A 23,629-nucleotide genomic window follows, 5' to 3' on the forward strand; every position below is an offset into this window, starting at 1 on the left:
GAGCAAGTTCATTCACCATTTCACCTAATTTTTATGTTGCTGATTCGATGCTTTGTGTTTCGATTTGAGGCTTTCAATCCGCTTTAAGCCATAAAACCAGGACAGAGAGATTGAGAGGAAGAGAAGGAAAAAAGAAATGCAGACAGACAATTGTCACTGCAATGCAAAAAAAAAACAGCTCAACACGTGCACGATTCGCTTCGCTGCGCTTTGACTTCAAAGACCTCAAGGTCGCATAGAAAAACTAGCCAAAAAAAGAAGCATAAATTGATGCAAGTGTGTTGCGCGTGTTGTGTCGCCAGATGTCGCCACCGAATGCAACTGCAAATTGAATGCGATCAGCGATTGTGCTCTGTGCGTGTGAAGAAGTTTTCCTCTCATTGCGGCATTTGTTGTTGGCGTGTGAATAGCAAACAATGAAAGAGAGAGACAGAGAGATATTGACGGAGTTGGAGAAGCAGACGACAAGTGGAACAAACATTTTCCATTTGGCTTTTCCCTCGTCACTAATTTCAATCAAATCACACACATTAGCTAAGCAACCATCGATGATAGCGATAATGATTATCTCACTGATAATGTACAGTGAGTTATCTGCACTCTGTAAAAACCATAAACAATAGTTAGTTAACTAACCAGATTACGCATAGATAATGTAATCTTGCCATTATTATTATATAGTAGTCGAGAAGACTGTTCAATAAAGTTACAACACGATATTGTTTACTGGATTATCAATATCATTATTGAAAGCAGATTATATATTAGGCTTCCAAAAGTCTAATATAAAACATAAATATTAAGTGCAAAATATATGAACTAGCTATATTATTCAGCAAAATTCGTCAAAGGCATTCATAACAAATAATTCTAATAATTTATCACTTTGCTAACGCAATAATAGAAATATTATACAAACTAAAAACAAAATAAATAATGCTGAATGTAAATGAAACTTTTTAAATAGCAAACAAATGTATTTTCCAAATAATAAACAAATGTATTTGCGACAGATGCGCACAATTGTTTATAATTTTGAAAATAATAAAAAAAACAGAAATAAATACATTTACAATGTGGTGATCATGTGGCGCCATCTACCGCATGTCGACAGCAACTCATAGCAAAAGTGCTCTTCTACACAGCGGGTGTGTGTCTCGGCTAAAGCGCAAGCAGTGTTGATAGTTGTGGTCCGTGCTTGAATTTTCAGCGAAAATACTGCACTGCTTTGCTCTGAGCTTTTGTGGAAAAGCTTTGAAAGCCGAAAAAGCGTCAAAAATTATTTATTTGATTGTCGTTAGTTATATTGTTGCCTACCGCTGTTGCTATTTATCGTTGTTGTTGTCGCTGGTTATTTGGCCTATTTACCCAAATATTTGTTGTTACTTGCAACATGCATCGATTTAATGGCAGCATTTTCCACCGAACAACGATAAGATATGACGGCGGCAACAAACAAAATACGAAAATATACACAAATAAAACAAACAAATTGTGCAACGTCAACGACGCCAACAACAACAACAGGCAAGAAACAGATCCAGCTAACTAGATGCGATGCTTATGAAGCTTGCTTGCAACCAGCTTTTGCCTCCAACCTGATCTTCTTCTTCTTGGGCGTCTGCCACTCTTCTTTGCGTTGTTGTCCTTACGACTCAGTGCACTTGTGGCATGTGTCGGCTTTGGCTTTGCATTTCATTTGTCAAATTGGCAACACACGCCTCTTTTGACCACCGTCGCCGACTTAAAGAATATAACATTTCAACTAGCTTATTTATTCTTCAGTCTTTACATTTGCTATTCCAATCGATTTTCCGCTTATCTAGCACACAACCCGATTGCATTTCCCAATTTTCCCCCCATTTTCTTCTTACCACTTAAATGCTGATAACCAATTGAGGCCGCATGAAATGTCGAATGTTGAATGTCGAAAAATGTTTATGCTTACCTGCAAAGATAACAGAGAAAAGAAAGAAAATATTTATGTCAAATATTTGTTTAATCAACGATTGTAACTATATTGGGGTAGGTAGGTAAAGTTATGACTTATCTAATCTATTTGTAGTAACGATAAAACTATCGTAGTGAAAAAGTAAAATTTAAAAAAGGAAATCATTTTCAAAAACATCAATTTAAAAAAAAAAGAATCTTGAAAGAAATTTTCCAAATTTTCTGATTGCAAAATATAGCTAATTAAATAATATCCCAGCTGTAATCACTGTGTCCAAGAGTCACTCGATATATTTTAAAGTACAAAGAAAGTTGTCAACTTTTCTGTTTAACCGATTTCTAAAATAACTTTAATCTTTAGCAATCAATTTCTCTGAAATTTGTAGAATGAACTGAAATCCAAGTTAATTAAATAGTTTACTAACAATTAATATCGAAAATCCGTTTAATCAAACTTGATATCTTCTATTTAGATACTTAAATACGAAGGAAAGTTTCCAACTTTTCTGCTTCACAAAATTTCTAAAATAAGTTTTCTGTTTATAACAAATTGCTTTGAGATTTGTAGAATGAAGAGAAATAATTGTTAATTTTAATCAAAAGTAGATCGATATCTTCTATGTAGATACATAAATATGAAAGAACATCATTGTTTTAAAGTATAAAGAAAGTTCCCAACTTTTCGGTCTCACTCATTTATAATTTTTCTGTTTACCAATCAATTGCTCTTGTAGAACACATGCAAATCATAGTTAATTAAATAGCTTGCTAGCAATTAATACAAAATTTGCATTCGGTTTTACATAATTATCAGTTGCGTTTAATCGAAAGAAACTCGATAACTTCTATATAGATACGTGTAGTATTTACCACTAGGCTGCGCTTTCAATTCACAATTGATTAACGCCGACAAAGCGTTGTTATTGATATTCCGAACAGAGAAGACGTGTTGTGATCATGCTTTAGATACACATATATTTCCATTTGAAATGAAAAACCCCAATAAATTCTTGCGTGGCTGCTGCTGTCACCGCTTGTAACTAGATAGATAGATTTATGGATTGGCATATTGAATTGAGTTGAATTGAATTGAATGGAGGAGAGTTTACTGCACTCATTATGCGCAACAACAGCACAATTGTTGGCTAAACAAATTCCAATTTCAATACGATTTTCATTGGAAATATCGATAGAGGGGAATGCAATGCTTATCACGTCGACAGTTTCGAATGTGACTCAACTGCGACATATTGTGGGGCTAGGCGACATCGGTCGCAATCCCTGCCACAGACCCTGCCCTAATACCAGTCACAGTCGCAGCAATCCCCCAGTCTTAATCCCAATCCCAATCCCCAACCCAATTTCAATTCCAATCCCAGTCAAAGTCAGAGCACCACCCCCAAAAACAAAAAAAAAAAAAGACTCGATAACGTCACGAGCCGTCGACTAAACCGCTTGTAATTGATCGTGTCTTTGACATTAGAAAACATTTCTGTCCGTCCGTCCGTCCGATCGTCTTGCAGTCGTTATTTGGTTGCCATGAAAATGTAACGCGAAACACGCCAAGAGACGCCGCCAACTGGTGCACGGTGGCTAATAAAGCGCATGGAAGGCGAACGCACGCAGCGACAACAAATCCACTTAGGCGTGCAACACAGAGGCAAGCCAAGACACTCCAAGCAATTGTGGCAGCAACAACAGCAGCAGGAGGAAGCCAAACAAGGCAGCCAAGAGCGTCGAGTGAAATGAGACGTGGCAACAACACCAGCAAACAGCAAACAGCCAACAACAAACAGCAACAGGCACATCGACATTCATTGGCTTTTGCCAATGTGGAGGGACTCCACATTTGGGTCTATGAATGCATACACTCTATATGCAATATATATATGTATATGTATATAGTTCGTACATAGTTCGATAGAGCTCTGGGCCCACTAATCGGCTAATAACACAAAGTGCAATTCCAATGTTCGCAGTCAACTGAAAGTGGTTGGAGAAAAAAACGCTTTTCTCTCGCCACATTACAAAATGTTTTGCTAAGGCTGCACTTTCAATTAATAGGAAAAACATTGATTTCAAATGAACTGTTTAATATTTAAGGAGTAGATCTTTATTAAAAGAGTAGATCCTTTAAAAGATGAATTTTTTATAAAATAAATATACTTTAGTATTTTGTGTCAAAGCTTAATCATTCAGAAAATAAACCATTAAATTAAATATTTAATATTTAATTATCAATTACACTTAATACACCCTTAAGAGTGTAGATAAAATAAATATTATTTAGTTTTTTGATTAGAAGTTAAATTTTTCTTGAAAGTTTAGTTTGGTATGCTTTAAATTACATTCATTCTAAAATCATTATATGTTAGAACACATAATATAGACATACTATACTCCAAAACTCTAGGAAAGCAATAAATTGCACTATTTTTTGTTTTTATTTAATATGTTATTCTAAATATAGAATATTGTTAAAAGTTAAATCATTACGAAAATGAACATCTTTTTTACAAAAAACAAATTTAAAGTTTGTTTATCACTTTGTTGTTTAAATTTCGGGAATCAGAATCATTTAGAAATCGAACCATGTTTTCTTCACGATTTTATTTTCATTTCAAATAGTTTTTCTCATTAAAGCACAGATGGTCAAAAATACGTAATGAACATACTACAATATTTTGTACTGAGGTTAATTGAATTATTATTATTATTCAAAAGTTGATTTTACAATGCTTTTAAGAAGACATTCATCATTCGACATATAAAACTGGCTTAAATTTCTCAATAAATTGTCATCTACTCTACTCATAATTTCACTCTCCCTTTTCAAAGCTGCAATCTTGAAAAGGTTTTCCTGCAGTTCTATCGCTGCGCTCAGCTACGCTCTTGGATATCCTGGCCATGACTCAGCAGCAAAGTCAGAGCAGAGAGATGACTTGCGGATCGCCAAATTGAATGAAGCGTGCTGCTGACCCAGAGAAACAGAAGCAGAGACGGTAAAGTGAAGTGCTTGAAAATTGTTAAGCAGCTTGCGCTAAAGACACAGCGCCATCTAACGAGCAACAGCAACAACAGAAGTGGAAGACAATGACGCAAACGAAGAGCAGAAGCAGAAGGAGAAGGAGAAGAAGCAAGAGCAAGTGAACCAATCGGATATTGCGCAATCGAGTTTTAATTCATTTCATCGCGTCAACTGTGAGTTTCCGCAATGCCAACAACGCGAAGAGCAGACGTGTTAAGCTGGCAGCTTTTGCTCCCGCTCGCGCTTCCCCTCCCTCCTCCCTCCTCACACATCGTCTCCTCGTCTCATCGACAACACATCGAGCGGCGGGTCAGTAAAGTTCATTGCAAAAGCTCAACTTAGACGGCCCATGGGAGTTGTTATGGGTTGAGTGTGTGTTATGCAAAAGACGAGAGACGAAAGAAGAGAGAAGAGAGGCGATGCGATGGCGAAAGTGATGGCAACAGGTGAGTCAAAGACAACAGTAACAGCAACAACAATAACAACGGAAACGTTGTTGCGTTTTCAAGGCGAACCAGATTAATCAATCAATCAATCGTATCTGTCCGTCAGCCAGCCAGTCAGTCAGTCAGTCAATCAATCAATCAAATTACTGCTAAAGGTTGGCTTACACAGCTTCATCAATGCGATACCAAGGAAAACCAAACCAAGTTTGTCATCCGTTTGTGAAATTCAAACCTCAATAAAAACAAACACAGCAAAGAAAAAAACAAAGAGAAATGATTATCATGATTATTATTATAATTACTATTATACACACACACACGCACACAAACGTGGCGGTATTAAATGTTGGTAACCGGATTCGAAATCGGTTTCAGATTCCAGACAAACGCAGCTCAGAACAAAGAAAGCACCTTTTGTGATCATCTCCACACACATCTCAGTAAGCGGGGGAGAGCAAGCAAAAAAAAGCGGCATCAAAAGTGGAAGAAGCGCGCCAAAACAATATAATTTATTGTTTACCTTAGCGCAATTGACAGACGGACAGACAGACGGACGGACGGACGGACGGACAAAGCGCGTCTTAAGACTTAAGAACAACTGGCGGACAGCAAAAGCGAAGCGAAGCCAAGCATAAGATGAGTAAATGATATTTTAACCATGTGACAAAAAGAGAAAAACACACACAAACAGAAATAACGTGCAGAACGGGGGCACAGTAAAAGCCTCTCATTGGAAGCTGCTGCCAGACACAGACAGTGTAATTGTATATAGACTACAGTGAGCCCTCGCTAACAGCATCTTCAACTACTTTGGGGAGAGTGTAAAGAATGTGCTGAAAATCAAAAAAAAGGTAAAGCGAAGAATGGCTTAAAAAATGTCAAGCTAAAGTTTTATAAGAAATAAGTAAGATAAAATAAAAATAAAACTAAAAAAATAAAAATAAAAACAAAAGAATAAAAAAATCTAATAATAATAAATGCAATTTAAATCGTAATCAAATAAAACGAATAAAATAAAAACAATTTCAAAAATTTGAATATAAACCAATAATAAAAATAAATACCATTCTTTTCAATAGTTCAACAATAGAATTAAGATGTATGTAAAACTTTTCTACATTTAAATGGTATATTAAAGTACTGATATTAGTGACGATAGAAAAATCCCTAAACAAATACATAAAATAAAAAGAAATTTAATTTTATTTTTCCAACGTAATGTTTAGAAATTGCTTTGTTCAAACATGAACTTCAGACATATCATTTAGACATATTTTAAAACGAATTTCTCAGCTACTCAGCAATAGCAAAAGCAATGAGTGCTCACTGTGTGGTAATAGAAAGCGTCAAAATGCTAAATGCCTTTGCCTTAAAGTAGGAAAACCTTTCACAAAGCATAAAAAAGAAAGAGAAATACCTTTAACAAAGGATGACAACTGCCACTTAAATTTCAATAGCTTTTTTCATTTTGTTGGTGTCCAACACAGAACAGCAGTAAAATGAGATCTCAAGTTGAGAGCAAAATGTGAGTATGAGTAGAGTAAATGCGATTACGAGCATGTAATGCCAATCATTGATCATTTTTTATATAGGCAACAGGCAGAGAGACGGGCAGACGTGAAGAGTGGAAACGGCTTTTGGGTCTCGTTATTTTTCTAAGAACACACAAAACATTAAAACGTGCTCCGCAATGACGGGGCGACAGTTCATTAAAAAGAAATTACGAGGATGAAGGACAGACAGGCCACGACAAAGAAAGAGATCGAGATCGACAGCGAGAGAGAAAGAGAGAGAGAGGGAGAGACTGAGAGATCGACAGAGAATCGTAAAATTCTCAGTTTATGAGCGTGGCAGGAACTGAGCAATGCCATCGACAATAGATAAAAAGGCAGTCAGGTAAATTCATGGAATTGCCGCAAGTTCGGCAATCCCAACAAGTTATCTTCTTTATTTTCTTTTTATTATTTGTATGCTTTAAGATTATTTCTCCACATTATCGACTGACTATGGGAACCGTGTGAGTCGTGGTAATATCTATATTGCAAAAGCAAAGCTGCAAAAGGTTTTGTAAGGTGGAAGTGACATCACATTGTGTATTACACACATGTTTATAGATGGCTAAGTCGAAAACGAAATGAATGAATGTGATGGCAACCCTAGGCTAATAGCCAGCATAACACACAAAACACACAAAACATAAATAACAATAAACATCAAGACAAAGACAGACAGCGAAATTAAAAGAAACAACATCAAGCTTTTAAGTAAAAAACTTATAAAAAAAAAAAAAGACGAACACAAGAAGAAAACATCCAAAATCGCATTTTTACGCATACGCAACAAAAAATACATCAACAATCATAACAACAAACACAACAGCAAACAACAACAACAACAAAAATGTTGACAACTGTTTCATTTTATGGGTGTCGAGAGCTTTTTAGCGGAAAAAGTTTTACTCACACACAATTTCTATATAAGCAATTAATTTTACTTTTATTTATGAGACGCTTTATTCGGCCTCTTTTTTGTTTTTGTTTGCAAGTGAAATTAAAAGCTGCGTAGCCCTCAATTCGCATAGCTTTGTGATTATTTTTAAGTTTATTGTCAAGTTGCATTAAGCATGGAAAATATTTCAACATGACCAAATGTGTTTACGACAAACAGACAAAAGTGTTATCAACTTTTATTGAATTACAATTGAATCAAATTTATATGAACAAAAGTGAATGACCAGAAATGTAATTCTAGAGTCAAAATGGATGTCTATTTATAAAGAACAGTTTCGGTACTTGAACCGGTTTTTGAACCACTTTGGTAACTAAACTTAAAAAAAAAAAAGAAAAAGAAGCAAGTGTTATCTACTTTTATTAAAGAAAATAATAATAAAAAGATGATTTAGTTGTCTATCTGAAAGAACCATTTCGTTACTTGAACCAGTCTCTGAACCACTTTTTAAATGGCAAAGAAAAAACATGTTCCCGGCCATTTACATTGAAAATGCAAATTTAAATAAATTTATTAAACTTTTAAACTGAAATTACAAGGCAAATTGTGAGGTAAGCGCAAATGATAATTGTTGTTGTAGTTGCTGTTGTTGCACAGCAAATTCAAGGCCACAAAACGAAGGCGTCGCTGGTTATGTGGGTGTCTTTGCAGCAGGTATTTGTGTGTGTGTATGTGAGTGTGTGAGTGTGTGTGTGACACAGCAAAGTTCAGCGGCACTCAATCGGAACGAAGCAGCAGCAGGGCCATGCCACGCCCCTCCTCCGCCTCACATCGCCTTGCTTCGCCCTCGCTTCGAATGGCCGACATTTTTAGGGTGGCGCGTCAAGTTTGTCGCTTGAGTCTTTTGTTCTGCGCATGCCACAAAAATGTCAATTATTTATTTATTTATGTATGTATTATTTAATTAATTAAGCATGCACACGCATACACACACACACACACAAGCTATCTGCGCAATTACCCAGCTCCTCATGAGCATGGGCGTGTCTTTAGCCCAGTTGCCTACCAATTTCAATTCTCATGTTCATGTTGTTGTTGCTGTTGTTGTTGCGACTCGCACGTGCAGCGCCTACGCAAAAAACAAATGTGAAGCGGAGACGCAAAACAAATAAATAAATATAAATAAAGCGGGCAAAACGAGCAACGACCAAGCTAAACACTGTAAAACACCGAACAACAGTCGCAAAAGCATGCAAAAAAAAAAAAAAAACCAGGCAAATTGTGAATACTCTTCACTCTTCAGGTATATATATATTATGCAGATAGTCGTCAAATTGAATTCCATTCAAGAAATTCAAATATTTCATAACAGTCTATTTTCTTTTCGAATTTTATAGCATTACTAAATCATAAATATAAATAAGAATATATCATGTAAATATCCAAAGAAACTTTTTACTAGAAAGTCCATAATGATAAGAATATTATCTAAATACGTAATCAAATATATCATGCAGATAGTCATAGATTATCAACAATAATATGTACAATTCAAATGATAAAAAGATTTCTTTGTAGTGAATTTTCTTTTCAAATCTTTAAGCATTTCTTTTCAATAATGCAAATTCTAATTCCAAATATAAATCAGGAATAAAAATAAAAAGAACGCCTTTGCAGCCAATGCTTTATAAATGCTTTTCATTAAATAAATAAATATCCATATCAAGCAAATATCCAGAGAGACTTTACAAGGAGTGAAAACCTTACTTTACTGTGCATTTGCTTTACAAATGTTCAAACATTAATTCAGAATATCAAAAGAGAAATACTTATATAGAATAAGTATTATTTCAAAATATAAAAAAATGAATAAATACAAAGTATAAAAACCACTTAACACAGCTCTATATTGTAAACTTATTGTTCCACTTTTAAAATCCCGAAAATAACACCATTTAAAACAAACACAGACTGAACCATATGAAAGACAAGTCTTTACAAATCTTTATAGCCGTTTGCTTTGTCAACACATTATATGAGTACAGGGTATTAAAAAAAGAGCGAACAACAGTGAACTCACTGCTGTCTGCATCCACAATTATGTATGTGTTTATTTTAAGAAAATCATCTTCACGCTCTTGACAACAGGGTATAAAAAACATGATATAAAATTATACTAACTGCCACATAACGAATTCAAGTCGAGTGAAATCGGTTGTGTGGATCAAGAATTTATATGTGGAGCTACCTCTTTAAGGAATCGCCGCTGCCCGGTTTGATTGCGTTCGTAATTCGTGAGTGTACAAAATGAAAAATTATAATAAAAAGCATATTAAGTTAATGTAAGACGATGCCAAAGTCGAAGTCGAAGTCGAAGTCGCAGTGGAAGATAAACTTAAACTTAAAGTCGCAGTCGCTGTTAAAAGTCGCAGTCGATGTCGAAGTCGAAGTCGGAGTCGAAGTTGTTGCCGCCGTTTGCTGCATGAAGATAGCAGCAACAACAACAACAACAACAAGCGAAGCACAATCCGAACATTTTACGACCTTTTGTGGCCTTCAACATTCTTTGGCCGCGAGTCGTTTGGCAACACTGGCGATTGCTCTCGCTCTCGCTCTCCTTCGACTCCTATCTCTCATTCTCTCTTCAACTCATGATCGCGCTCTCTTTCTCTCTCTCTCTCTCTCTGTCTCCACTCCCACTCTCTAGATGCTGAGCCATCGTTGTCGGCTTTGGCTTTAACGTATGATTCATGCATTAAATTTCACGTTTTAGAGGAAACACCTGGATAAATACCTCTATACCTCTACACGATCGCCGAAGTCGCCGTCGCCGTCGCCGTCGCACCAGATAAATTGCTTATTATTATGTGAAGCTGAAGTGAGTCAACGTACCTCCGGAATAACAAATTCTGGATGCTGTGTGACAACATAATGTAAATACACAAATACACAACATTGTTGTTAATAAATATTTATATTTTTATGTGTGTTTGTGTGTGCGTGTGTGTGGAGAAAGAGCCATTAAATCAAACAGCGCGCATTTCGTAAATTTTGATACACTTTTTTGTTTGCTTGCATTTCATTTAGGTCATTTCCGGAATGTGGAAATAAAAACCAAAAACTTGTATTAGTTTAAACTTTGACATTTATTGCCTATGTGCAATGCATTTTTACTGTGTTTATGGCTGCTGAACTAAAATGTTAAACTGTTTTTTGTGCAATCGAAACCTTCTTGTAATTATTAATTTTAATTGTTGCGCTTTGGGTTGAAACTTCCTTGACAGATAATTCCTTTTTTTGTTGTTTTTTTTGTGGATGCTTCCCACGAATCAAGCATTGTTTTGATGCGCAATTGTGTCGGAACGCTTTGAGCTCTTTTGTTTCATTGGAAACCATCTCATAATTATCTATTTGAATGGTTTCAGTATTATACCCGCTACCCAAATGTTAGAAGGGTTTTGCAGAGGGAGGCATCTCCAGCTCCAATAAAGTATAAATATATATTATGTGGGTAATATACAATTATTTTAACGTTTACTGCGTTCGGGTCTTAGCTGTTTTGGTATATTTTGTATGTAGTACTATATCAATATACGTTATATATTCTTCGGTATATTTTAGCATTTTTTCGTTATCTTAATTTGGTGTATTTTGTGCGTTGCGATCAGATGAAAATTCTAAAAGTTATTTAACACCATCTGAAATCGGGTCTCTGTTGCTTTCATATATTTTAAATGTAGTACTATACCGATATAATATATTAATATTTATGTGGTATATGAATTACACATTGAATATGAAATCATATCGTTATACAATATATAACCATTGGTATATTTTTGTGGTTTATTATTTTGGTATATTTTAAGAATAATACCACACTGTTTTGCTATTATTTAAAATGCATAGCGGGTATCCCACAGTCGAGTGTGCCCGACTTGTTGGTTATATCCGGACAACTCATGTCAGTTCTTCAGCCCGCACATGAGTCAGAACATATATTTTATTATTTATTTGTAGCTAGTCAGATTGCAGATTGGCGACAGTTCGACAGGTCAGTATTCACTTCCTCTTTCTCTTTCTCTACGCTGTCGAGGGGGACGCACTGGAGTGAAGCGTGCAATGAGCGTGCATCTCTCTCGCTGGTCAACGAAAAAAAAAAAAAAAAACAGAAAAAAGACCGAGTGCAGTTGCTGTTTTTGGCTCAGACACGTACACGTTTCGGACAAAGCATATTTCTGTGTACATCTGTCTGTGTGTGTGTGTGTTTGTGTGTGGCATGAGTAAGCGCGAAATTGGCACGCTACGAGTGTGGCACTTTACCTTTGGCTATAGCAATATATGTATGTATGTATGTGTGTTCATATATAGTATGTATATATTTATACGGTACGCGCTATTAAGCCAGGCTGCCGCACCGCCTGATCGCATTCGCCAGATATGACGACACATGCATGCATAGAGAGCTGAACTCCGAGCTGGGAATGTGGATGGCGAAAGGGTTGGCTGGGTCAACATACCGTAGTCAACAGCAACAGCAACAGCAACCGCCACAGCAAAAGCAACAGCAACAATAGCCAACAAACTGGCAACCGGCAACCGTCACCAGGCAGTCAGCCCATCATCACGATCAACGTCAACGTCATAAACACATTAACCACTGTGCTTTGTTATTGTTGTTGTTGTTGTTGTGGTTGCTGGCGACGACTTTGCGTCTGCAACAGCAGCTTCAACCAAGCAACCAAGCAAACGAACGAACCGAGCCAAACATTTCCCCCCAAAGCCAATGGAATGCATTCCACAATTTTTGCATTGCATTTTGTTAACGAAATCCAAAACCCAATTGCAAAACTCACAATATCGAAGCTGGAGCAATTCACTCGCAACGTCGCGCACGTTTTAGCAATAAAAACAAAAAACAAAAAGCAAAAAATGACAACAAAAAAATGTAACGACATTTTGTGATATGCAAAACTTGTAGTTTTGCTTTTATGGCCAAGAATATTTCACCACAATAATTAATACAATATCTGAGTTTGCTCACATTCTTTGCCTGGCATAATTAATTCAGACTTCGGCCTGCCAACGGAAACATATTAATTAGTACAATTCATTTAAAAATACACACATCAAAGGTTTACGTTTGCGTAATTCTTGGTAAAGAAATCTATCAACCAATGAATCACTTGAGACGTGAGTAAAGCACAGGAGATGACTTGAACAGCCAAAGTAATTAAACCAGATTTGCGCTCCATTGATAAGAAATGCTAATAAACCGAGGAATGATTCATTGGGAGAGAAACGAAGAAATGTTAAACGAAATCAATAGAATAAAGACTTGTTTTTTTCATTAAGTTGAGATAATCAGAAATATAGTTTTATTTCTATTATTTCGTCTATTACCCACAACTCTTCTGATGAACGCTTTGTTATCTTAAAGTAGTCAGTACTTTACTTTCTTTTAACTTTATATATATACAATCATCTCTTCATTCCAAGATTCGCTCAGTTTTTATGACAACAAAGAAATAAATCGAATGTACAAAAGTTTTTTTTCTAAAAAGTTGAGTTAAGTAAAAGAAAAGTTTTACGTATGAGAAATGTCAATTACTATTCTCAACTAAGGATTCGTTTAAATGTAAATCGATATTCAAATATACAACTATATATGTATATAAATTATTTTATCAACCAACTTTCAGCTATAAGTTCTTACCACATTTGTGTTCTATAAATATTCCGAATCTTAACTTGCTCTTAACTTCATACACTTTTATGATCTCTTTATTCTACTTATTTCCCCCTTGAAGTAGACAAGTCCAACTCTTGGTTTTCTTTTCAGGGGAGAGGGAGGAGCACACTTGCAAGATTATGATTTGAACTTCACCTTCACCCAGCAATTGACATTCACTTAATCATGCACTTGACCCAATGCACCTCAATGGAGCATATCATCTGTAGTCTGGAAGCCACCGTTGAGGTCCAAAAACCCAACGATGCGTGGCAGGCAACACAATGACGCAGAAGAAGCAACATAAGAGCTAGAAGAAGCAGAAATATAGCTAGACAAGAGAGGGGGAGATGGGTTGGGGAGTAGAGAGTAGAGAGCAGAGAGCGGGGGTAAGTTAGTTTTACCTTGAACTCTGGCCGACAGGCAACACGAACAAAACCGAAATGGTAAAAATAACAAGGAAAAGTGAACAAATTAATTAGAATGATGAGAATAATGAATATTGATGCAGTTGCTTTTTGTTTACGCTTTTGTTGTGCCAACAACAATGGGTGCGTCATCGCAGCAGAGGGGGGGAAGGGTAAGGGGGAGGAGTCAACTTGGGATGAGTTTTTGTGGCATGAACTAGCGTGGCGCTTCCGTTGCGTTTTGATTGTCATTAGGCCTCAGTTTTGTTGTTGTTCCAGCCACTGTTATATTTTAATGATATATCGCCAGGGTAACGCAGTGCAGTAGCTGCTTTTGTTGTTGTTGTTGGTTCGTTATTTGAGCTGCAGTTCGACACGCAAAGGGCGAGTGGAGAGCGCAGGGCGCAGTTCGGCAGGAAGTTCATTTAATTAATGTGTCAGGCACTCGAAGTCAGTTCGTTTTTTTTCTTTTTGGGCAAATCCTGCACTGCATTTAGTTGGGTGTGTGTGTGTGTTTTTGAGCAGAGAAACAAACAGAACGGAGAACAAGAAAGTCGGAAAGGTAGCTCAGCAAACAAAAAGACACAGAAACACACACGTGTGCGTGACTAAAATAGATACTCAATTAGTGCGGCAATAAAAGTATTGTTTGTAATTGCAGAAGATACTGACTGCTGCCTGCTGACTGTTGCACCCGCCACAGCACCACCTACACATGCACCCGCACATGCATTCAACCACCACAACGCACAAAACTTCGTGCAGTCGTGTGGCAAATAGATTAACCACGGAAGGGGGAGCACTTTAGAACTAAATTTTATTGGGGCCAACAGCAGACACACGTTTTGCGGCATTGGACTTATGGGCCACTATTTGGAACAGTCGTGAAAGACAAACAAATCTGGCACTCTTATGCGTTTCATTTATATTTTCTCATGCCTCATATTAACCTATTTATATAATCAACACATTTCTGTCACAAGTCACTTTAACTATTTCCCACTTTCTCATCTCAATGTCAACTTGCAATTAAACCCAAAGCTGTCATATGTTGTGTCAAAACTATTTCAACTGTTGTCTTGTTGCCAACTGACCAGCAAAAAAAAAACAGCAGAAACGATCAATGCCAACTAGAAAATATAATCAGACTTTAGTTGCTACATGACAATTATCTATATGCTAAAAACTTGCCTCAACGTGCTTTCTGTTGCGTTTCACAATAATAATAGCCACTAAACTGCGGCGGGTGGCTTATTTTGTTATCAGCTGGATGATAAATACTTTTCATATTTTATGAAAACATCACAATAATAAGCATTTAAATATAATTTCCTATTTAAAACTGCAATCTATTATATTGCTAAGAAATTAAATTAACTTAACCACCAGTTTGTAAACTTACAGTTAACTTAACGACGAGTTCGTCACTTCTAGTTAAGGTGTAAAGAAAACCTTGTTTACAAATATTATCTGTCATTTAACATTACTTTATCAGTTAGATGTTAAATATTTTTCGTATTTCATAAGCATCACAGTAATTAGCAATAATTTGATTTCAATTTTGACTATTGTTTTAACATACTACTAAGAAAGGTAAGCAAGTTGGCCTACAATTAACTTCACAAGATATTTAACCTGCAGTTAACTTGACAACCAATTGGTATCTTCAAGCTAAAAGTTAAAGCGAGACCTTCAATAACATATTTAACTAGCTCGCATTGTAACGTCGTATTGAACTATTTTATTTTGTTAGGAATTTGTTTCAAACTTTTATCAGCCACTAAACTGAACTAACTCCAGCTCATGTGGGTTTTCTTTATCGAATACATGAGAAATATATTTTGTATTTTACATACTAAGTACAGTCACAACAATTAGCTTTTAACAACAATTTCCTATGTAAAGATTTTATAGCTTTTTACTCAGAGAACTTCTCTTAACTTAACAACACGTTGTTATCTTCAAGTTAAGTTATTTAGCTGCCTCGCATTGTAATGTCGTATTGAACCATTTTTTATTTCGTTAAGTGATTAGACAATTGCTTAACGGTATGCCAAAAATGCAGCACAGTGGGCTGCAATTGAGTTTAGTTCTCTTCTGTGCTCTGAATTACAGGCTTCTGTCCACTGTGTGGGCGATCGATAGCGTATTAAATCAGTCTGGGACTGTGAATGGGGGAATGTGGGAATGTGGGCGGCGGGCAATTGAGGTTTGGAAATTGTTTTCAATTACAGAGTGGACCCCAAAAACAGAGAGCAGATAAAAAAGTAAACCGGGCAACTTCAAGTGAGACGGGAGCTGCTGAATGAGTGTGTCTTTGACTTGCGAGACAATAATTCAATTGAATTTCGCGCCTAATTTGGTCAAGCGCATGAATCAACCCGAAAGCAGCCCACAATGCAATGCGCGTTTCAATCTAGTATTTATATGGTAGATAAATGCCAATACGATTACGAGTATCTATTGTTGACATTATATGACAATTGTGACGCTATATACTATATATGATACCTATATATACATATACATATATGTATATTGATATTTACTACAGGCATATGTTGTGGCCCGGTTGTCATGACAACAACGAACGACTAAACAACATTCAGCCAACCCTCGGTGAGTTTTTTCGCTGCTTTTCGAGTCCGAGTTTTGTCAAGGTGGGCGCAAAGAAAGAAGAAGAAAAAACAATATTAAAACGCAATTGATTTTTATACCCTACTGTATATGAAATGTGTATGCCAGCTGACTATGCAAAATTCATTACAAAGACGAGGGTATTTAAGCTTCGTTCACATTATACATATACTATTTCTAGTGTTCTCATTTTAGTTACAATATTGTGAATACAGAAAGAGGGCGGACAGGGTCTCAGCTAACTGAAAATGGCAAAACCATTATGGCATTAGACCCACAGCTATAATTGGCTTGCATTCTGAGCCAAACACGCTTCGGCATTTTGAGGTTAACAGCAGCAAAAAGAAAGCCTTGACGAGAAAACTTTGTTAAGGGTTCCTCCTTCACTTGGAATTATGCTTAGAGAAAGAACAAATGCGGAATTAGCACCTTGACCAATTAGAATTTTCCACTCAAGTGCTGTGAAAGCATTTCTTGACTGTTATTTAATAGCAAATTACTCAACTTTTATTCATTGAGCGTTAGCGATTCTAAACTTGCAAAGCAATGTGAAAGGTAAATTAAAATTGGAATTGGAATTGGAATTCATGCGAATGCAAATTTGATTCAAGCAATTAAGATAATATTAATTGGTTATTGCATTTACTATAAAAATCATTCAGCAAATGAGTGTATAAATTTGAGTTTTATTGCAAATCTTCTAAGCAATAACAATTCCACAACGCCAGCCGATTGTGACGATTGTCAAGCCTAATTAATCGCAGAATTATATTTATAATTGTATATATGAATGTTTCAATATTTCATTCAATGTTTCGCATAGCTTGTGCACTTGCTCAGCAAAAGATTGCGACGACTGAGAACGGAACGGTGTTCGACTGAAACCAGTTTCGATTTCCGGTTATACATATGTTATGTACGTATGTAGCTACTACTACTACTATATATGTATGTATGCTTATATCATTATAGTAGCCCCGACGGCCGATAATTATCCTCAATACTGTCTGTGGCTACACCTGCAATGTAATCGACTTGATCTACTTCCAAAAAATAACAAGGTTTCTTCACATAGATCTCAATAATTTTCAGAAAATATTAAATAGAATAAGTCCATTCCATTGGAATAATAATAATAATATTATCACAAAAATATAAGTTATAATTTCTTGTCTTAACTACATTACGAAGAGAGCTTGATATAAACAAAAGTTAGATACAATAATTTAAATGAAATGTATTTTTATTCAGTGTCGATGACTGTTTAATGAAATTCGCAAACTCATTCGCAAGAATTGGCAACACACAAAAAGCTTAACCAAAAACAATAATACTTCTGGTTTAAAACTAATGAGCTTGAAAAAAGTTCTGTTCAGGGCCTCTGGAAGAATTCCTTGAGACAATGAATGTAGAGAAATATCTATTGGATTACTGCATAAGGCAGGCGTTTGTGTCTGTCGTCAATGTCAGTATTTGTTATTGTTTAATGTTGATATTTGCCATGGAATTTCTTGGGTGTTGAGGCGTTGTCGTTGTTGTTGTTGTTGTTGTTGTATCGCACAGGTGTTGAGGTGTTTTCCATTCTAATTATTAAGTGTTTGGGGCCAATTAGAGCGCACTTAAAATGCGCTACAATTAGCGTGAGCAAATTTTCAAATTTTTAACAGCAAAAATATTTTTATAAGCTATTTTTTTCGCGCCAGCTTCGTCACACACACACACACACACACAAATGCTTCTCTGCATACAATTATATAGATATATGAATTTTTTTCTTTAGTTGTCTTCTGTTCTGCTGTTCTCTTTTTATGACTGAATAATTTACAAATTGAGCAAAGCAAAAAAAAATGAAAAAAAGAAAAACAGGTTTTTTAGGTTTTCAGAGACTTCAGAGACACAAGCACGGAATGCTCAATGAATCTTTTTCAGCTGACGGTTTTGCTCGTTGTCCAGATTGCGATTCCCAGACGCGGTTCTCAATGCTTTGCTGTGCCGAGTTGTGCCAAAATGAAAACAAACAACAAAACAAAACAAATGCCAAGAATGGCACGCCCAGTTACCACAGTTAGTTACCCAGCTCAGTCTTGGGTTCTTCCAATTCCAATTCAACAGAGCTGCCCAGTTGGCAGCGTTAGCGATAAGGCGATAAAAACGCCCACCAACCAAGAGAAAAATGAATAGCGGAGACTCGCTGTATAATTGATTAAACAATTATTGCATTTATTTATGCAAACAATTTGTTATTGCTTCTAGTACTTGCATCGAACTCTTTGTTAAATTCTGATTCCAAACCAGCCAGCATTCTTCATGTGGAATGCTGATCAAATTTGTTATTTCCTGAGATTAATGCTAATTGAATAGATAAAGAATTGCTTAACAGCTTGCAGATTATTTTCCAAGTTTACTAAACTTCTACTTCCAATTTAATGTACCCTTAAACTTCAACTAAACTTATGTATTCCTAAACTGATACCATGTATAATGATATTATTTTATATATTTTGATATTATATATTTTCTAATATTAAGCGCACTCAGTTTACTAAGTTTCAATTTTCAAATCAATTTACCCTTCAACTTCATATATTCCTATAATGTATAATGATAAAGTGGACAGGTAAACATTGATACAAATTAAAAAGATGGGTAAATAATCATTTTGATTAGTTTACTTAATGTTCATCTATTGAAACCCCAACTAAGCTCAAGTTTGGCTATGCCAATACAGCATATAATGTTAGCATTTATATAGCAGATGCTGCATACCAAATTTCAGCGCAATGCTTCTACAATTGGCCCAGTTACGAATAGTTCAGTTCAATCATAGAGATTGCACCAAATTCCATGCCAAACACGACAGCTGCGAAAGCGAATCCGAATCCGAATCCGTTGATGCCAAAAGCACAAAACGAAAAAGAAGAAGAAAATAAGGGGGTCTGTTGCTGGGCTGTTATAGCGGGCTATCATCATTCCATGTGCGAGAATTTGAAATCAGAGCTAGAGTCTCTTTCTCTCTCGCTTCGTGTTGTTGTTGTTGTTGTTTTGGTTTTATTGTTGATGTTGCAATTTGTGTGCCGTTGAAGCATTAAATTGCATAATTAGCAAGTTAGCTGCGGAACTGTAGCCCGAGCTATCGCTATAGCTATAGATATAGCTTTATATGTTAGGTCTGGGTCTGGGTCTGGGTCTGTTGGAATTGCCTTGGCCAGCCAGCCCCAGACACACGTGATCGCGAAATGGAAAGCGTTGTCTTATCTTCTTCTGTTTTTTTTTTTTTTGTATTTTTGCAGCTGACACAGTTTCCATTTCCATTCGAAAACAATTGAGAGTGTGATGCCAAATATTCACACGTTGCACAAATGAAGATTTATTTAGATGGCTGCATTTTGGTTTCTAACTCTTTCTCTACCGGAAATTCCAAAAACCCCAAACCCCAAAATCTTTATAATGACTTAATCAGCTCAAAGTTCTTCATCATCGCCAACGCCAACGCCGTCATCATCATCATCAGCAGCAGTGGCAGCTCGATTGTGATTATCATAATGAAATTGATTTGATTTCTTTTCCCCTCTTTCTTTTTTGAATTCTTTATAGTATTGTTGTTTTGGTTGGCGTTGTTGTTGTTGTTGCTTTTGATTAATTACAAGGCGCTGAACCGTATGCAACTGCCCGGAACCCTTAACCCAAACACGAACCCGAACCCAAGCCCAAATCGAAACCCAGATCCCATATCATATTCGTCTTCTTCTGCTTGGCTCTTCATCTCTTTGCTCCTTCTTCTCCACCTCCTTCTCCGTCTCTCCCTCTCTCCCACGTCTCCACTGCTGCATTACAACGTTGTACCTGTCGTCTTCTTTGTGGGCACAAGGCTGGGCCCTTAATTTGTTGCCCCTGACGTTAGAGCTGCTCTTCTCTTCTCGTCTCTTCTCTTCCCTACCCAACCCATTTCTTCTCTTCTCGGGTTCAAATGAGTTCACAATGCGCTGCTGGCCCCCTCCTCTCCTTTACTCTTCCCCATCCCTCTACCACAATCTTTGGTTTTAAAGGTATTTATTTACCTTCTCCTTTATTTTTTTCTTGTGACTGCTTTGCCTCTTTGCTGTCTGAATTTCAGTTTGTCTTTTCGATTTTGTTTGTTGTTGTTATCATTTCTTGAGCATTTACATAACTATCTTCAACTTTTCAGAGACCCTTTAACAAAAGCTATACGAGTTTTCTAAGCAAACTTGTAACTGATATTCCACACACAAAAAAGGAGACTCAATTTAATGCATTAAATATTTATTAAACATTTCGACTTGAAATGAATTCTGACAACAAAGCACAGCTTCTGTAATGCCAATAAGTAGCGTATTCAAATGTCGTTACTATCAAAAAACAACAATGCTTAATATTTATTAAGCATTCGAATTGAAACGAATGCTTAAATATAAAAGAAAGATGCTTTGGCTTTGTGATAAATTACCATTAATATTCGTAAGAATGCCAATAAGGAGTGTATTTAAAGGTCGCAGTAACCAAAAAAAAAACATTAAATTTTAACGCAATACATTAAATATAGTATTAGTTAACATTTCAATTTAAACGTATTTGTATAAAAATACAATTTTTATAATCAATACAATTTTTCTAATATGACAAATAATTCCAATAAGCAGTGTATAAAAATGTCGTAACGACTTTAAGTTTTGCTGTTTTTATTTGAACTCATTTGCTTGCTTAGTCTTTTCTTTTTTTCTTTCTTTTTTTCTTGTCTTCCCCCCTCTCATTTTGGTGCGTATTTTATTGGCCCGCCGTTTATCATTATTCAAATATTTTACCTAGAGACTATCCTCTCTCACATTCCATTCTGCTTTACCATCATCTTTCTAAGCGCGATAACAACTACAAGTACACACGCACTTACGTATGTGTGTGTGTGTGTTCTCTCGCTCTTTTTTGGGGGGGAGTTCAATTTGGTGCGTTATAATTACAAACAACTGACGCTCAAGTGCAGTATTTCCGCTCACACGAACAGCACAGGCTGAGGTGTGTGTGCGAAGGGAAGGGGTGGATACCTATGTATGTATATGTAAGTTATGTATAGATGTGTGAGCTTACCTTGCCGGCTGCCTTTTTGTAGCGTCGCGTGGCCTCGCTGATCAAATCCCTGACGAGCAGTTCACCGGAGCCGCAGGGCACCAAAATGCGAACATCACCAAAGCAGACGGTAACCTTCATACTTGGTTTCGTTTTCGCTTCCAAAATACACTTTCTATTCGAATTGAATTTGTAATTTTAAATTAATTATATTAATAATGCACTTGACTTTCGACTTCTTTGTTATTTCGTTGTTTTGTTGTTGTTACTGCTGTTCTTTAATGTCGTTGATATTCGTGTAATTCACGTTGTCGTTGTTCTTGTTGTTGTTCTTGTTGCTTTTGTCTGTTGTTGGCTTTTGGCTTTGGCATCATCTTCTTGCTTTCTGCTCATCCTCAACGTATTCCAGGCAGCTGCATTCATTCGTTTTGTATGCACGTCTCTCTCTCTGTATGTGTGTATGTCTGAGAGGGTATGTGTGTGGCTATTCGTCTAGCTTAGTGCTGTGCAGCAGGAGTGCGAACGAGATGGCATGCACTACACACGTTTAAAGGACTTTGGCGTCGCTGCTGCGCCTGTTTCTACTGCTGGCTGCGGCTGCGCACTTGACAGCAGCTGTACACAACCCAAACGACGAAGAGAGAAAAAAACGTGTGTGTGTGTCTGTATATTTTTTCTTTTTTCACCTACCACCAACGAACGGTCAGAACTATCGCGTGTGCGTGCGCGCGTGCGTCTGTATGTGTGTGTGTTGAAGAGCACCGCTGTTTTGTATTTGTATATTTTTTAATTTTTATTCTTTTTATTTTTTTGTGGGTTTCTTATCGATGCTCTCAATGCAGGATGCACTCGTCAATCGCGCACTCGTTTTTTTGCCTTTGCTTTGTGTGTTATTTATTTAGCATATTTCACACTGCATTCACTGCTGTTAACTGTTATTGTTGGTGTTGTTGTTACTGTATGAATCACACGCGCTATCGTCGTCATACAAAACGAGTTACAATAACATCAAGCAGTCGCCGCAGCGAAATACAAAACAAAAACAGGCAACCAACAGGCCAAGATCATCGGAAACGTCGTAAACGCAAAAAACACGTTAGACAACAACAATAATACAAAAACACAAGCTGCACCCCGAAAATAGCAAACTGCAATTGCAATTTTTACGTACGCTTGATTCGCGTTTTTCGCTTTTATTTAATGTTAATTTGTCTCTCTTTTACCAACTGCTGGCACACATATTCCGTTCGATCATTTTTTACGTTTTTTTTTATTTTGTCGTTCGCAACGTCGTTTCGTGGTTATCTTCGCTTTAAATATGTGTAAGCGTCGTTTTTCTTTTTTTGTTATGCTTGCACCTTTACTGTGTACTGCATGTAGTATTCTTGTTGCACTTGATCGTTCTCGATTCTATACAATTATCATTTAGTTAGGTCTTAACGTGTTATTTCAAAAACAACAGCACACAAAAAAAAAACAAAATTCCTTAGCGTTGAACATCGCGCTGCGCTGCGAACGCTGTCTTCGCGTCAAATGCCAACAACAACTAACGATGTCGCGCACCATCGATGTATCGTTGCGCCAAACGTATATCGGCTAATAGAGCTCGATAGGTGGCGAGCTATTTCGATAGCACACGGCAATTCGATATGCATATCGTTATATTAAACACATATTAATGAATAAATTGCATATTACACAAACTTTGAAATAAATATAAATTAAACTCATTAGAAGAATTAATGCTTTCCATAGAAATTGTACAAATAAAATATATGATGTTTCAATAAGCATAAAGTTGGCCTGAACCAATTGGAAATTGCAATGTAAGAGTATTTCAGTTTTTTTTTTAGTAGTCATATTTAAATTGATATTTAATTATTTGCCTCACGAAATCATAATT

General features: G+C 36.3%; 1 protein-coding gene across 1 annotated transcript in view; it reads right to left on the reverse strand.

The window, feature by feature from the left end:
* Nucleotides 1-23,265, reverse strand: part of LOC133848926 (partitioning defective 3 homolog) — a 47,493-nt gene extending 24,228 nt beyond the window's left edge. The window contains exon 1 of the mRNA XM_062284674.1: nt 21,748-23,265. Within this exon, the coding sequence (XP_062140658.1) occupies nt 21,748-21,867 (120 nt within the window). The 5' untranslated portion in view covers nt 21,868-23,265. The remainder of the gene's footprint in view (nt 1-21,747) is intronic.
* Nucleotides 23,266-23,629: the final 364 nt, after the last annotated feature.

This window comes from Drosophila sulfurigaster, chromosome X, assembly GCF_023558435.1.
Source record: "Drosophila sulfurigaster albostrigata strain 15112-1811.04 chromosome X, ASM2355843v2, whole genome shotgun sequence".
NCBI classification, from domain to species: Eukaryota; Metazoa; Arthropoda; class Insecta; order Diptera; family Drosophilidae; genus Drosophila; species Drosophila sulfurigaster.